This window comes from Setaria italica, chromosome II (assembly GCF_000263155.2).
Source record: "Setaria italica strain Yugu1 chromosome II, Setaria_italica_v2.0, whole genome shotgun sequence".
Classification (NCBI taxonomy): domain Eukaryota; kingdom Viridiplantae; phylum Streptophyta; class Magnoliopsida; order Poales; family Poaceae; genus Setaria; species Setaria italica.
In genome coordinates, this window is record NC_028451.1 from 40,874,288 (window position 1) to 40,889,621 (window position 15,334).

Below are 15,334 nucleotides of genomic sequence, written 5' to 3' on the forward strand. Positions count from 1 at the left end.
GAGCAACAAATTCATAGTGAAACCCTTATATGCTGATTTCATGAGTACAGAGGGAACACCCTCTAAATGTGCCTCATGGAAGCTAAAAATACCTCTCAAGATTAAAGTATTTTTATGGTATTTGATGAAGGGAGTCATATTGACAAAGGACAACCTGGTTAAGAGGAAGTGGCAGGGCAGCACTAAATGTTGCTTTTGCTGATGAATCCATACAACATCTATTTTTTGATTGTCATATAGCTCACTCCATTTGGAATGTTGTACATATCACTTTTGGTATTCAACCACCCAGCAGTATCTCTAATTTGTTTGGTTCTTGGCTTGCAAATTTCTCTTTGAAGCTTAGATATCAAATCCTTGTGGGGGCTACTGCTCTTTGCTGGGTATTATGGTGGTTATTTTTAGGGGGACCTATTTGACAAGAAGTTAGTCGCTGCTATCTAAAGAAGAAGACAAGACTAATCTAAAAGAGAGTTGTCACAAGCTAAAAGTTACAGTAACGGAGTTTTTCAAAAGCTTTGGATGGAAAGCCAAAAATAGGCTCAGAACTAGCTTCTTTAGTTTGTGTTTCTTTTTCTCTGTTTGCCGTTGTAACGGCAGTGGCCTGAGTGCTACCTTGTGACCTTCACCTTGGGCCTGTTCGCTTCAGCTTATAAACCGGATGAAAAGCCGAAACGACTGATTTATTGTGAGAGAAAAACACTGTTTGGTGGCTGATAAGCCGACTTAATAAGCTGAAGCGAACATGCCCTTGGCTGTAGACATTCATCGCGAATTGTCGACGCCGGTTGATTTCCTTAATTAAAAAAATTTTAGAATAGGGGTCGGGTAAAGCTCCTGTGTGGCCTAATACCAACAGCCAACCCATATGTCCAGCCCACCTTCGAGGCCCATGTTGACAAGTTCTCATGCCGACGAGAGCCCGCCAGCCTTGTGACGGCATTTAATTTCTTGGTCTGATTTTAGTTCTTGAATCATCGGCATTTCTCAGTAGTTCTGTGTACTCCCCATTCTTTTTCAAACTAGGCTACTGGCTAGTCCTTAACTCCATGCAAAGTTTGAAAGAGTCAAAATGTAGGACATGCCCAGTGTAGGCAGCATATCACGGTTTTTTTCTCCCTCACACAATTTCTTCGTTCGATTCACGAGAAGTAGCTGATGATTCACAACATCTCTACTAGTGTTAATTGTTGACAGCCAGAACCCACCTGAATGGGGAAAAACAGCACCTCATACTCAGGAACTACAAGCTCAAAACTGGTTTAACTGAAATTGTGTTGATGTAACATGCTGGAGAAACGGGCCAACTCAGTTTATAGTAATTGCATAGCATACCAGTAATTTAACGCATAAATGTGGGATCCGCTAGAGCAAACAAAATAGCAATGACCTCAAGTTTCTAACAAATTACTGGGTCACACATTTTATTTCAGATCACCTCAGTTGGTTTGCAAGCACAGTACATTAAACCCGGCGCAAAGGCAAAAACACGAATGCCTCATAAGTTCAGGCACATTTAGCTGTTACATACCACAAGGCGCTAGTAGCCATGACTCCATAGCCAGAGCCAACAGATAACTCTTAAGGCAAAACTCAATTTTAGAGGAAACCAAGCTTCCAGTATCTCGAAGCTTAAGCCTCATAGATCCATGGGTGAAGGTTGCTCCTCCACTCTGCCAGGCCTTCAGGGAACCAAAGAGCAATCTCCTTCTTTCCATTCTCCACGGAGTCACTTCCATGGATGACATTCCTACACAAGACGCAACAGATTTAGCGCAGGACCAAACATGCAGGGATTCAGGAATCATGTGCACAACCCAGAGTTAGCATCTAAGTTTAGCATGATAACCAACAGCCAAGCACAGATGACAATTACCTGCAAAAGAAGCACAGATGATAATCTACTTCATACTTTAAACAAACCAATATTATTTAATTCATGCTTTAAACAGATGATAATCTACTTCATACTTTTAGCATACCTTAAACAAACCAATTATCATCAATTCATCACGCAACTAAATATTACATGCTTGAATAATCTTTTCTTTTTCTAAAACCACGCATACATATTTCAGAATGGGGCATATCCTCACGCACACGCTGTTTATTTGATACATTTATTTGACTGGCAATGATTAAATACATAAACCACATTTACTTAGATTGAATATCATGTGCGTTCAGCACGGCTCCCCAACCATGGCCGTGGCATTGAATCACAAAATTGTCGTGACAATGCTCAAAAACTAAAATAGGTACTATAAAGTACAACTAATGACAAAGAAAAGATTGTTCACCTGCCAACTTCCACGGCATAGTCACCACGGATGGTGCCAGGGGCAGCCTCCCAAGGCCTGGTGGCCCCAATGATCCTGCGTCCAGTCAACACAACGTCCTTCCCCTCCCACACCATTGCGACAACTGGGCCAGAAATGATGTACTCCACCAACCCAGGGAAGAAGGGCTTATCAGAAAGGTCAGCATAGTGCTGCTGTGCAAAGGACTTCTCCACATTCATGAACTTCATCCCTGCATCACATCAAGTTAAAAACAATTCATTAACACAACAATTGCTGAGCTGCTTATGTTTGTACTTAGGTTGCTTATTCATGGATGATTCATCAAGGTAAACATAAGGAGAGTTGAACAAAATTGTCTCTCATAAGGTTTTGTTTTGCTTTATCTTGAGAAAATCTTGACTGAAAAGTTTGTTCTGTATGGTACCCACAGTAATGACTGGCCAAGGATATATAGATTATTATCTTCTGTTGGAGTCATTCATGTTTTTTTACCTTAGTACTTATGTGCCGTTAATCTATAATTCATGATAAGACTTTACAGCGCATCAGCAGCTGCACTTAATTTCAGAATGCTAGGACCATCGGCTGTCCAGATAGAAAGGAACCAATCATTGGCGCATAACAGAAGATCTTGATTTTTCAATCAATCAAATGTCCACACAATATTCCTGCTACCAGCTACCACACCGCAATATCTGTTTTCTTCTAGACGCTAATCATACCCCATTACGTGTCCTTGCAAAACACAGCGAAGATAAATCAAACAAATTTAAGAAGCCACTGGACTGCGAATTCCAGGTCTACGTGAATCAAATCTTAGCCTAAATAACAGGCAAATTCATACTTAGAGTACGAGGTCCAGAAATCAGTTTTATAATTATATAAAAAAAATTCTCCCTTACCCTTGAGGTAGAATCCTTTCTTCTCGAACCGACTGATGATGTCTCCGACCTACACAAGAAACTCCCGATCAAAAAACCATACAACACATGGCGCCGAGACCCAATCACCAAAACGAAATCAAAGCTTGTCGCAAACAAACACCAAGCCGCGGCCGGGATCAATTAAAGACGCTAGAATCTTCTCCGGAAACGGGAAACAAGAACCAGATTACCAGGCCCCTCTGGACGCCGTCGGGCTTGATCATGATGAAGGTCTGCTCCATCCTTGCAGCGACGGGCGTAGCGGGTCGGCGAAGCGCAGCGCAGCAGGTGATGAGTGCGTGAGGCTGTGGGGAGCGCAAGGCGGATGGGGAAGGAGAGGAGGAGTCGTGGGGGTGGCGAAAGAGACGGACGGGCTTGTTTTATGCGGGTTCGGGGTTCCTTTTCCGCGGTGGGAAACGAATCATCCTCGAGATATTCTCCCTGGCCAGGCAAAAAGAAAAAAGAAAAAGAAAAACCAGTGTGCTGTGCTGTGAGTGTGACTGAGAGAGGCTTTCATCGTTCCGTTGGGAAAGTTTCTCCGGAGACGATTTGCAGTTTTTGCATGCGTCCGTCCGGACTCCGGAGCTGCGGTTTCCAGGGAAACCTTGGGCTCAAATCAAATGCACTTCTTCCTCCTTAATTTAGTTACAAATACAAGCAGTTTTGGATCTGTTATGCATCAATAGCTGTGAGAATATCTGAATTTCATCAATGCTTTACAAGATTGTCACTGTATCCGTATCGTTAAGTCTAAAAGATTTGTACTGGCCACTGGTGTGTGTGCATGCCGCATGCGTTAGCAGAGGCCCCGTGCAGTGTGATCAATGAGAGCATGCTCACAAGAACCATCCAATAGCACTTCCGGATAGCTCAGGACAGTTATTAAATGCAATGTGTGCATCGACCGGCAGGACACGAGCACATCACTACTCAGGAAGTGTTGGAGTTCTATTTAGAACTAATGAAATTGCAGGCATACTGAAATAAAAAAAAAACAATTGGAATGGATTCATGGGCCAACCAGAATCTAGGGACCAAGGGATCTAAGACACGGTCAAATCCTAAAGGTAAGTAATAAGGATGACCACAATATATTTGGCAAAGTAGTCTAAATAGATGGGACCTACAGCAGGGAGTCCATACCTATAGAAAAAAGCCACAATAATAAATAGTAAAAGTGAGTCGCAAAGGTTACTTGGCTGCCAACTACCCTATTTGTTTAATGTTGTACTATACACATATGCTATTTTATTGTCTTATGGGTCGATCATAGTGCTACATGTAGGTTTTGCTATTTCTCTCGTATGAACTGCAATGGAATAAGAGGGCTGAATGGAATATACTTATGGACTGGAATAAGGGCTCAATGGAATATACTTATGGACTGCTTTTTCACCGTATTAGGTCGCCCTAAGAAGACACTGTCAAACAGATTTCCTAAAAAAAACAGAGAGCACGGCTGCACACTGCACAAGACATGAAACAGATGATGATTCACAAGCTTTAGAACATCACTAAGCTTTAGTTCAAAAAAAAGAACACCGCTAAGCAAAGAAACGAGCCACTAAAAACTATATAAACAGAAGTTACCTATGACACCAGTAATATGTCAAGGACCAGAAAAAATTAAAATGGTAAATTATGAAGGGCAGTTGCACATGAAACTAAAATGGAATTTTTATAGTCTGCTACTGCTATGATGACGGCTGCTCTCGTGCAGTCCTGCTCGATTTTTTTTTTTTGATAAAATGCTCGATTTCTTTTCTTCGAGTGAAACACAAACGCGTGCGGAGCGGAGACCCAAGCGGCTAAGGCCACCAGTCGTGCACGGATTCGATTTCGAGGCCGTTACCAGCCCGGCCAAGGCCCACCTTTCCCAAGCGGCAAGCCCACCGGGTGAAGTGCCCGTTTCGATTTCGAGGCCGCCTTCCTTTCCCACAAAAATTCCCCACCTCCTTTCTCCAGCCAGAATCCAGAATCCATCATACTTGTGCCACGCTGCCCTACCCCGTCCGGTCGGCCCGCCCGCCGGACGCCGCCGCCCTCCTCGAGCCGGGCGCCCTCCTCGAGCTGCCGCACCGCTCTCCAGTGTCCTCCCATGGCGGTGGCGTACCACACGCTTGCCTTGACCGAGGGCACCGCGCCGGAGGCGAAGCTGGAGTGGGCGACGTTCGACCGCCGTGTCATCCAGGACCGGTTCCCCTTCTCCTCGACCGATGCCTTCTCGAAGACGAGCAACGATCGGGCCGTGCGCGTCTCCCTCCGCCTCGCGCCCCCGCCGATGGCCTCGTACGTGCAGCTGCACACCGACGATGTCGTGTACGGGGGCACGCCCAAGGTCGTCTCCGCCGACGGCGACCTCCTCCTCATCCACATGGTCGTCGCCGTCCCAGGCGAGTCTCCGTCCGACTTCCCCGGCAACTTCCTCGTGTACAAGGCCAGCCCCGAGTCGCCGCAGCTCTACGCCCTCCCTACGCTGGGCGACGACTGGTTCGGCCGCTGGCCCGCTGCCAACCCACCGGCGTCTTTCACAGCGGCGGCGACGACTTCTTCGCGGCCAACCTGCAGTCATTGGTGGGTGAGGACAGGGAGGAGGTAGCGCAGCTCTTCCGCTACTCCTCACTCTCCAAGGAGTGGAAGCTCTTCCATCTCGACTGCCCCGAAGACCTGGAGAATGGTTTCTATCCCATATGCTGGCACACAGATTCCGTATTCTGCTATGGAGCCTACATGTGCTGGGCTGATTACCATCAGGGAATCGTTTACTGTGATGTTTCAGCTGATGACATTGACCTACGGTTCGTGCGCTTTCCTGGAATCGAAACTCGTCTTGGAATAATGTGCGATGGGCGCGAACTTCCGGAGAAGATCCGGACGGTTGCTGTGAATAAAGGGAAGATTTGGTTCATCAACGTTGATGATGGAAGGTTCGTAAGTGGAGGAAGGTCCGAGTGCTCAGTCTCGATGTGGACACTCAGAGGCGGAGCCAGCTCTCGGAGCCACCGGTGTCAACTCTATTACATGTTGATGTCAGCTTCATGGACCTATTACATGTTGATGTCAGCTTCATGGACAAACAGTGTAGAAGAGTGTCAATTTTCTACTGATTTTGTAGGAAATCATCGATGTCAGCTGACATCAACAAAGAGGCCTGGCTCCGCCCCTGTGGACACTGAAGACGCTGGAGTTGAAGTGGGAGAAGGAACACACCTTTGTCCTTAGTGATCTTTGGTTGGTGGTGAAGTACCAGCAGTCACCGTTGCCTCGATCGGTTCCTGGATTCCCACTGATAGATCTGCAATAAGATGGGGTGATTCACTTCATAGTGAGAGAATCTGTGAAGTCTGAGTTGGATTGGAGAGTTTTTTTTTTCTGAAAAGCTTGCAGGAGTACTGCATTGTCATTTAAGAAGAAGAGCATAGAACGAGTTCATACAAGGTTGATATTACATAAAGTTAAAAGCTCCTCTATCAGACTAATTAACATTAAAATTAAACTAACTCCGGCCCTCCACAGGCCAATTTCCTCAACATTATTTCTGATTTGATGTCAAACTCCAATTGAACCTCATCAGCTCGGCAATCTTCAAATATTCTTCGATTTCTCTCTTTCCACAAATTCCACGCCGTATACATTAGAAATGCTGCTTTGGCTCTTCTCGTCTTCTTTGACAGGTTCTCAAGCTCTTGGTTCCACCATTGCTCCACATCCTCTTGTTGTTCTGGCACCTTCACAAGTCCTCCTGACCACGTTTCGATCCGGTTCCAAACTGATAGTGAGAATGAGCAGCGTAGCAGGAGTTGTACTGCACTCTCCTGTTCTTGATTGCATAGAGGGCAAACCGGGTTGCATGGCCAATTCCTCACCGATAATTTGTCTGCTGTTAACAGCTTACTTTGCACCATGAGCCAGGCGAAGAACTTGTGCTTCCCTTCAGCCTGTGCTTTCCAAATCGCTTGCGCGTTGAAGCCTTGGACTACGATCTTTATGTCAACACGATAGAGGAGCTAAACACACGTCGTGATCTCAAGAATAAGTTCTACAACACTGTGCTGCTGGCGAGCAAGGTGTGCTAGTGTCTCGAGCTAACCGCAGGTAGGGGTAGTAATGGATCATAGCTCTTGTACCTCTTTCACAATACAAGACCTATTTATTTGTAGCTCAAAATCATATAAGACCTATTTATTTGTAGCTCAAAATCATATAGTATTTTAGCATGATCCTTATCGAGCCTGATGCTTAAATTTACTAAACTAAATTAGAGACCCTACCCACAGTTAATAAACACTAACATACCCTCTCATTGATTTAGAATGGGTTCTATCTCTTAAAACCATTCGGTAGGAGCACATCCGCATAACACAATTTCTGTATAGCCATTCTGAGAAAAACTAGTTCTGATTTTGCAGGTCGTAGTTAGGATGACAGGCTGCAGAACATGGAGGATTCCTTTTGTGCATCTTCTATGCTCTAAATTATTATAGATTGAAGTATGTCATGAGATATATAAATATAAATGAATTCTCATTCGTGTTCGATAGGAGTGTGGACCTGCGCTATCCCTGATGAATGTTTGCATTCAATTGTTTGGTCGCGATGTTGCTAGGTACTACTCTCCCCGTTTCAAATTGTAGGTCGTTTTATGTTTTCTAGCTAGGTTCATAGATATTATATCTAGATGCATAATAATATCTATAAATCTAGAAAAATCAAAACGACATACAATTTGGAACGAGTAGTTGGCAAGCCCACACTTCAGAATTCAGATGCTGGAGAGCTGACAAAGAATACCTTTGAGTTCTGCCCTGCCCGGCCGCTAGCTATATCTGGCAGTTGCTGCCCCACAAATCAATCACCTTTGGATCCCTCACCCACGCCACCGAGTGATTGAGCTGACCCCGGCGGCATGGACGCCACCGCCACGCTCCTCTACGCCGCGCTGCTCCTGTCCTCGCTCCTCTACCTCGCCGCCGTGCTACTTCGCGGCGGCAACGGCAAAAACCTGCCGCCGGGGCCTACTGGCCTACGAAAGGTAGAAATACACGTATATCTTTAAAATGCTACTCTTCTGCTACCATGTAATAGCAACCGGGGAGCAGAGCGCATAGATGGCAATCGATGAGGGAGCAAAGTCTCATTGGCCTCGCTCTCGCTAGACGGCTAGAGTGTACGTGGAGGGCGCCCCGGCAAACTCGTTCTGCTACCCACCAGCTAGATGACATGGCAGAGTTAATTTTTCAGCAGATATATGCGGCAGCACCCCATCTTACATCCGATCACACTACTAGCTATCTATTACACCGAGCTGGCCACATTGCATAACCGAAACATTCTCCCTGATATGTTACCGTCTTATCAGTTACAATGACTGGAAACACTGTTGCAAAAGACAGGAAACACCACTAAGCAAAGCAGCGAGCCAGTAAAAACACCAGTAAATTGTCGTAGAAGAACTAAAACGGTAAATTATGAAGGGCAGTTTGCTTTTATTAAAAAAAACTATAATGAATTTTTTACAGTCTGCTATGATAAAAATTAAATAGTACAGCGAAACACAAGTGAAAACAGCCCTCTTTCTTTCCTATTCTTCCATTGCAAAGAGTGTGAAAGCAAAAGGAGCTAGCGGAGAGCGCAAGCTTACCACTTCATATAGTAGGAGATGACAGTGACTCTGGATAATACGTAAACGGCACTGGCTGGGGGCTCCAGATGAAGTTACCGCCAAGATCCTCTGCGACCATATCGCAAAGTCTTGAAATCTAGCAACCAAACAAAACCTAACACCCCTCTCCGACGAACTAGCATCCGATCAGTCACTTAGCAGGAGAAACTTCCCATCAGCCACACCTAACATGTAATGCCTGCCTGGTTCAGGCAGGGTGACTCGATTCTCTAGCACCCATTCGCCGGCACCCTCGATGAGATCTTGCCTGTTTGCAGAGAAGAGCAGCACAGAGGGTTCAATCTGATGAGCGCAGCAAACATCCCAATTCTGCCTTCACCTGACTCCACGATGACAAAATCCGAGATCCTGTGACCAGCAGGGAGACCGAGGGCAGAAACCTCCATGGTGCTCGTGTCGAGCTCAATCAGATTGGGGAGTCCTTTGGTACCATGCATCCTCCAGTAGAAACAGCCATGCGCGAAGCCTCGCAAGAGCATGACGTGGTGCTCTTTTCATCACCTATGGTGCAGGATATCATCACAATCAAGGAAGTTCTCGGCTTCTTTGGGAATGCATCAGGCCTGCAAATCAATCTGCACAAAAGTGTCATTGCTCCCATAGCTTGTTCTGAAAGCCAAATCAATAGAATCAGAAACATCTTCCCTGCCTAGGTGACCAAATTCCCAATTCAGTATCTTGGACTGCCACTCACCACTAGACGCCTGAGGAAAACACATTTCCAACCACTTATTGATAAGGTCTCTGCTTCTATTCCAACTTGGAAAGGACATCTCATGAATAAGGCAGGAAGATTGACAGCGGTCAAAGCGGTGATGAGCTCCATATGCACGCATACTCTAATCTCCTTGAAAGTACCGGACTGGGTCCTGCAAGAGATTGACAAGAGAAGAAAGGGGTTCTTGTGGGCAGGGAAGAGCAAGGCCTTGGGAGGGAAATGTATGGTGGCCTGGCCTATTGCTTGCAGACCCTTTGATTTCGGTGGTCTGGGCATGCCAGATTTGCGCATTGCATCATCTACACTGAGAGCTAAGATGGATGTGGCTTAGAAGAACAGATATAGAGAGACCATGGAGGAATTTGCCAACTGATTTTGATCGAGACAGCAACCTGCTCAGCATATTCCAAGCATCCATTCAGGTTACTCTTGGTGATGGTAATTTGGCACTCTTTTGGATGGACAACTGGCTTGGTCCCTCGTCCCCATGTATACTTGCACTGGACCTTTGCCAGATGATCAACCCGCGAATCAAACGATCAAGGACAGTAGCGGATGCTCTACACGATAAGCAGTGGATTAGAGATGTTGTCGGACGCGCTACAGTACAAGCGCTCTCACAGTACATCCAGCTATGCTGGACATGCGATCGCAGGGGTCCAGCTGCCTGGTGGAGTTGAGGATCGAGTGTCCTGGAGGTGGGAAAGTTCAAGGATTTATTCAGCACGATCAGCCTATAAAGTATTCTTCTACGGATCCACAAAATTTCCGGTGGCAAAAGCGCTTTGGTGCGCTTGGGTTCCGCTCAAAACTAAGTTTTTCATGTGCTTAGTGCTGAGAGAACGCCTGTGGACATCAGCGCGGCGTAAACGCCATGGCTTGCAGGACAGGGATGAGTGCGCCTTATGTGACCAGCAGTCAAAAACTTCAGAGCATTTGTTTGCTAGACGTAGCTACTCCCAGCAAGTATGGCACACTGTTAGTCAGATTTTGAGAATCCGTAACACAACACCCACACAAAATGTATCACTCCTGGATTGGTGGTTAACAAAAAGAAACGGCCTCAACAAGGTGCAGACAAAAGGTTTAGACTTCATGCTTGTATCTTGGAGAATTTGGAAGGAGAGGAATGATCGAGTCTTTAGCAGAGGATCAGAAGAGAACCCTTCAGAGCTTTCGAATGCTATTGCGACAGATGCTGCCCTGTGGTCTGCAGCTGGTGCCAAGGGCCTCTTAGCGCTTGGTTGGTCGTCTCATGTTGTGATGCAGTGATCTTCCTTTCCTTTTATTTTGGTTGTAACGGTTACCCATGTAGCTGCATCCACCTTTCTACCCGTGTCCGTGCGCCCGATCGACCCGCGTTGTAAAAGTTTAACAATTTTAAACTTTGATTATTCTCCTATTTAATGAAATGATATGCAGCTCTCCTGTTATTCTAGAAAAAAGAGAGGGAGACGTCCTCGCGCCCTGCTCCTCGTCCGCAGCCACGGCAGTGTCCAGGACCAGGACGATCAACGGAAGAGAGGTGCGCGTGTCCCTCCGCCTCGCGGCCCCGCCGGCGGCCTCCTACGTCCACCTCGACACCGACGACTGCGCCTACGGCGGCGAACCCGAGGTCGTCGCCGCCGACGGCGATCTTCTCCTCATCCACATGCTAGTCAAAGCCGAAGGCGCGCTCTCGTGCCGGCTGGACCCGGACAACTTCTTCGTCTTCAAGGCCGGCGCGGAGTGGCCGTGGCTCAAGTGCCTCCCCTCCCTCGGCGGCTGGCGGAGTGGCGGGGTGTCGCCCGCTGCGGCGGCGGCGGCAAGGACTTCTTCGTGGTCGATCTCCAGCCGCGCGACGCCGGCGACGGCACGGGCGGCGAGGTGGCCGAGCTCTTCCGGTACTCCTCCGCCACCAAGAAGTGGGAGCTCAAGCGGCTCGACATGCCAGCCAGCATTGGGCTCTACCCGCTGTGCTACGAGACCGACGCCGTGTTCGCTTTCGGCGAGTCCATGTGCTGGGCGGACTACCACCGCGGCATCCTCCTCTGCGACGTCGCCGCCGCCGACCCCTCGCTCCGCTTCGTCCGGTTCCCGTTGCCCGAGTTCTGGGACCACTTCCTCGACGGTCGCGGGCTGCCGGCGAAGTACAGGACGGCGTGCGTGAGCGGAGGCCGCCTCTGGTTCGTCGACGTCGACGACGGCCGGTTCCGGCGAGCCCGGAGCTCCCCCGATGACGGCCGTTTACGGGGAGCTCCGAGATCCTCTGGTGAAGGCACCGTCACGACATGGACGCTGAGGACGCCGGAGCTGGAGTGGACGAAGGAGCACACCCTCCGGTTCAGCGAGCTCTGGTCGGACCGGAAGTATCGGCGGTCGCCGCTGCCGCGTTCGATGCCGGGGTTTCCCATGGTCGACATGAGGCAAGCCGATGTGCTTCACTTCGTAGTGAAAGGACGCTGGGAGTCCGCGGAGCCGCACTGGACGATCACCGTCGACATTAGGAACAGGAGCCCGACATCGCACGAGCTGTACCAGAACGCCATCGAGGTGCCGGAAGCTGAAAGGGATGTTAGCAACATATTCTTTGACGATCCCTTGATCTGCTGTGAACTAGGAGAATGATTTCAATCTTTTTTGCGTGTCCACTCGTAACTCGTTTGTCAGCATTGGAAATAGTCGCAGGTGTGAGTGTGATCTATCGTGAGCCTTGATCAAAGCTTAGCGAATGTCGCCCTATTGCGCGGCCTGACACATTCTAATATTTTTTTTTTGCATTTTCGTAGTCACCCTTATGTGAAATTTGACACCCAAAGCTTGTTTATGAATAGCTGTAAGGTGAAGCAAATCTAAACAAATGACCTAGCCGAACTTGGAGAAATGAAAGCGAGATAAATTGCACCAGGAATAGGCAATAAAAAAAATTTCAAGTCTAAAAGAGAGAAAATGCCTGGATAAGATTTAATCCTATTCCCTTTGGGAACCTTCGGTTTCGTTAAACATTGCAAGACATTCTGCCAACTGCCAAGCTCGATTGAATTTTGCCAAATTTTAGTAACGAAGCAAATCTTGTGAACGATACCTACCCCCGCCCCCGCCCAACCCCCCCGCCGCTGTAGCGTAGCATTGAAACTGAAAGAGAGGCGCGTTCAGCTCTCCCTACTCTAGGATGGATGTTCCAGTACCGGTACCGGCATATCTCGTTCGAGACTTCGAGTTTTGTGTTCGGCCTTTTTTTTGGCGTGTGGTGTTTGTCTCATTTTGAGAATCCTTTAACTTGGAGACCTGTACGACGTGATAGTCCTCTTGAACAATGAGGAAATCAGTGTAAAAAGATGCTGATAACCTGATGAATCAGCCTTTCAGTTTCAGCCATATGAGTAGTTGGACTATGAGTTCAGCCAATTACATGATTACATCCTAAATTTCCAATGATCTGAATTTGAGTCATCATGTATGGTTAATAAAACCACAAACATCGATTATCAAGAGACGCTCTTCTCCTTCCCTACAACAAAATTCTGATAGGAGCCAACAGGGAAATTTGCAGGAACAAACTGGAATTTTAAGGAAAAACAATTAACGCCCAAATCACTTATATTTCAGTGCCAAGTTCTTAATTTACATATCACTACACTTGACATAGACAGGGCGTTCCTTATTGGTGAACCACAAACTTCACACCCACATCATGTAACCAGGAAGTACCTCGAATAAAACATCACACTCAAACCAACAGCACACACAGTCACTCATACACCGCAAATCACCACGACCACGATATAGTTTACAATGACACACTCGAACCAGGAACCAACAACAACTGCAGCTCCATCAAAGCAGCCATCGCAACCCTCACTCAGACATGGCTCACAGCTTGACACCAGGAACATGAACCCACTCCAGCTGCACCACAATCAGGCCATTGTCGACCTTCTTCAGCTTCAGAATCATGTCCTGGACGACCTTGCCATCCTTCCATTGAACATGACTCTCACCGCCAAGGTAGTTTACGCCAACCGGATAGATTGTCTTGATTCTTGTTCCATTAGTGGCATGGCTCAGATTCAACTTTGCAGCATCGTATATGTCAGTTATGTTGATCTCAGCAACACCCATGCTGTCATCTGCTGTGAATTTGTCTTCATCAAAAACTTCCTGCATGGTATTAGCAAATTCAGAAATTAAAAAAAATCCTGGTCATTGGATAGTTAGAAATGTTTGTGGTCAACTTGGTTCTTATCTGCAGTGATACCAGTGGATGTATGACAGAAACGGTTCATATCATCCATATTTTTTAGAAAGGGGAAATTCTGTTCTCGAAAAGTTTTACATTAATAATCGTTAATTTCAAAAACTAAATGGTCTGTTGCACATATTTCCACAATATGTTTAATTTCGGAGAGCAAATGTGTTGGACCAATTGAAATAACTTACAAGGTGCACTGGCTTTGTAGGATGTGTTACTGAGAGCTGCAGCACTTCGTTCCAGACTGGATTGGGATTCTTCTTCTGAACACTAGTCTTCACCTTCTGTACCATTAAATGAAAACTCCCATCAGGCGAATATAGAATAACAGAAAGGAATAAATTGATTAGGCATCCATGACGTTGGAACTGAAGTCAACTGGATAAAATAGAACTAGCGCTTTCAGAATCCTAAAAAAGTTTTTAGTGCACTATATTATGCATTCAGTTGGTAATCATGCCATTCAGCAACGGTGGACCTAAGCGCTTGACCACACAAGCCAATAATACAGAAACTAAAAAAGATCATGAATAACACGAATGGATGAAAGTTATGTTAGCAAAAAATATCAAGTGCTACCCCCGGAAAAATAGAAGGCCGGTAAGCAATTCACTAGGTAATATGCCATTATGATCCTGGAACGGTATGCAGATTACAGAGGTACTGCTTGCTTACAGTACATGTTCAGGCTTATCTTTGCAAACCTGTGCAGGATCAGTGCCTGGTTAAGTAGAAATGTTATCACCCAGTTATTATTTGTTACTTCAATGTGAATTTGATGCAGGTTTTGGTTTCATGCTCTGTCCCCCAGTTCAATGTTCCCCAAACTGCAGCATAACCCTTTCAAAGGGCACGCCTGATGGGGGCTGGTTAAGCGAATCCATGAGCAAGCTAGAACCGCAGTCAGTCGGGCACAATTTCACCTCCTGGCAATTTATTGCCAGGATTTCGACTCATTCGTTGTTGAACAGAAGTAGAAAATCATGGCGCCGCGTTCAACATCTGCCCAGAAGATACCCAATGGATCGCTCGCCGGCCAATCCACATAAACAGAATCGTGGATAGTCGTAAAGCGAGCAGATTCGCAGCCGATACAGACAAACCGACGGGACACAACAAGGCATCGGGAAGATCAATAATTGTTGTGTCCCCCCCCCCCCCCCCCCCCCGAGAGGAAATGCTGCGGAGAAGAAACGGGACGAGGCGGCGGAGGAGGAAGAGGGGGAGGGTGACCTGGCCGCCGTACTGGAGGACGACGTAGGGGTCGCTGGTGTGGGTGAGCGGGTCGCAGATGGCCAGGTTGTTGCCCCGCACCACGCGGACGTTGAGCTTCCCGATCACCTCCTCCTTGGACGCCGACGCCGCCATCCCGCTCGGTTCGGTGGTGAGTGGGGGAGCTGAGGAATGGGGACAAGTCAAGTCGATGCGGGGCGGAGACTCCGACGCTGGGGAGGGGGAGGAGGTGTTTGGTTGGAT

At 47.1% G+C, this 15,334-nt stretch overlaps 2 protein-coding genes across 2 annotated transcripts; both read right to left on the bottom strand.

Moving 5' to 3' along the window:
• Window positions 1–1,380: 1,380 nt before the first annotated feature.
• LOC101781016 (nucleoside diphosphate kinase 1) lies at window positions 1,381–3,589 on the bottom strand. Its single transcript, XM_004957688.3, has 4 exons — window positions 3,418–3,589; window positions 3,206–3,254; window positions 2,301–2,532; window positions 1,381–1,750 (listed from the first exon to the last, which is right to left on the bottom strand). Exons 1-4 carry the CDS (start codon window positions 3,466–3,468, stop codon window positions 1,633–1,635), a joined length of 450 nt encoding a protein of 149 aa, XP_004957745.1. The 5' UTR covers window positions 3,469–3,589; the 3' UTR covers window positions 1,381–1,632.
• Window positions 3,590–13,172: 9,583 nt separating this feature from the next.
• LOC101781419 (protein C2-DOMAIN ABA-RELATED 7) lies at window positions 13,173–15,334 on the bottom strand. Its single transcript, XM_004957689.4, has 3 exons — window positions 15,092–15,334; window positions 14,047–14,142; window positions 13,173–13,767 (listed from the first exon to the last, which is right to left on the bottom strand). The coding sequence occupies exons 1-3, from the start codon at window positions 15,224–15,226 to the stop codon at window positions 13,480–13,482; spliced, it is 519 nt and encodes a 172-aa protein (XP_004957746.1). The 5' UTR covers window positions 15,227–15,334; the 3' UTR covers window positions 13,173–13,479.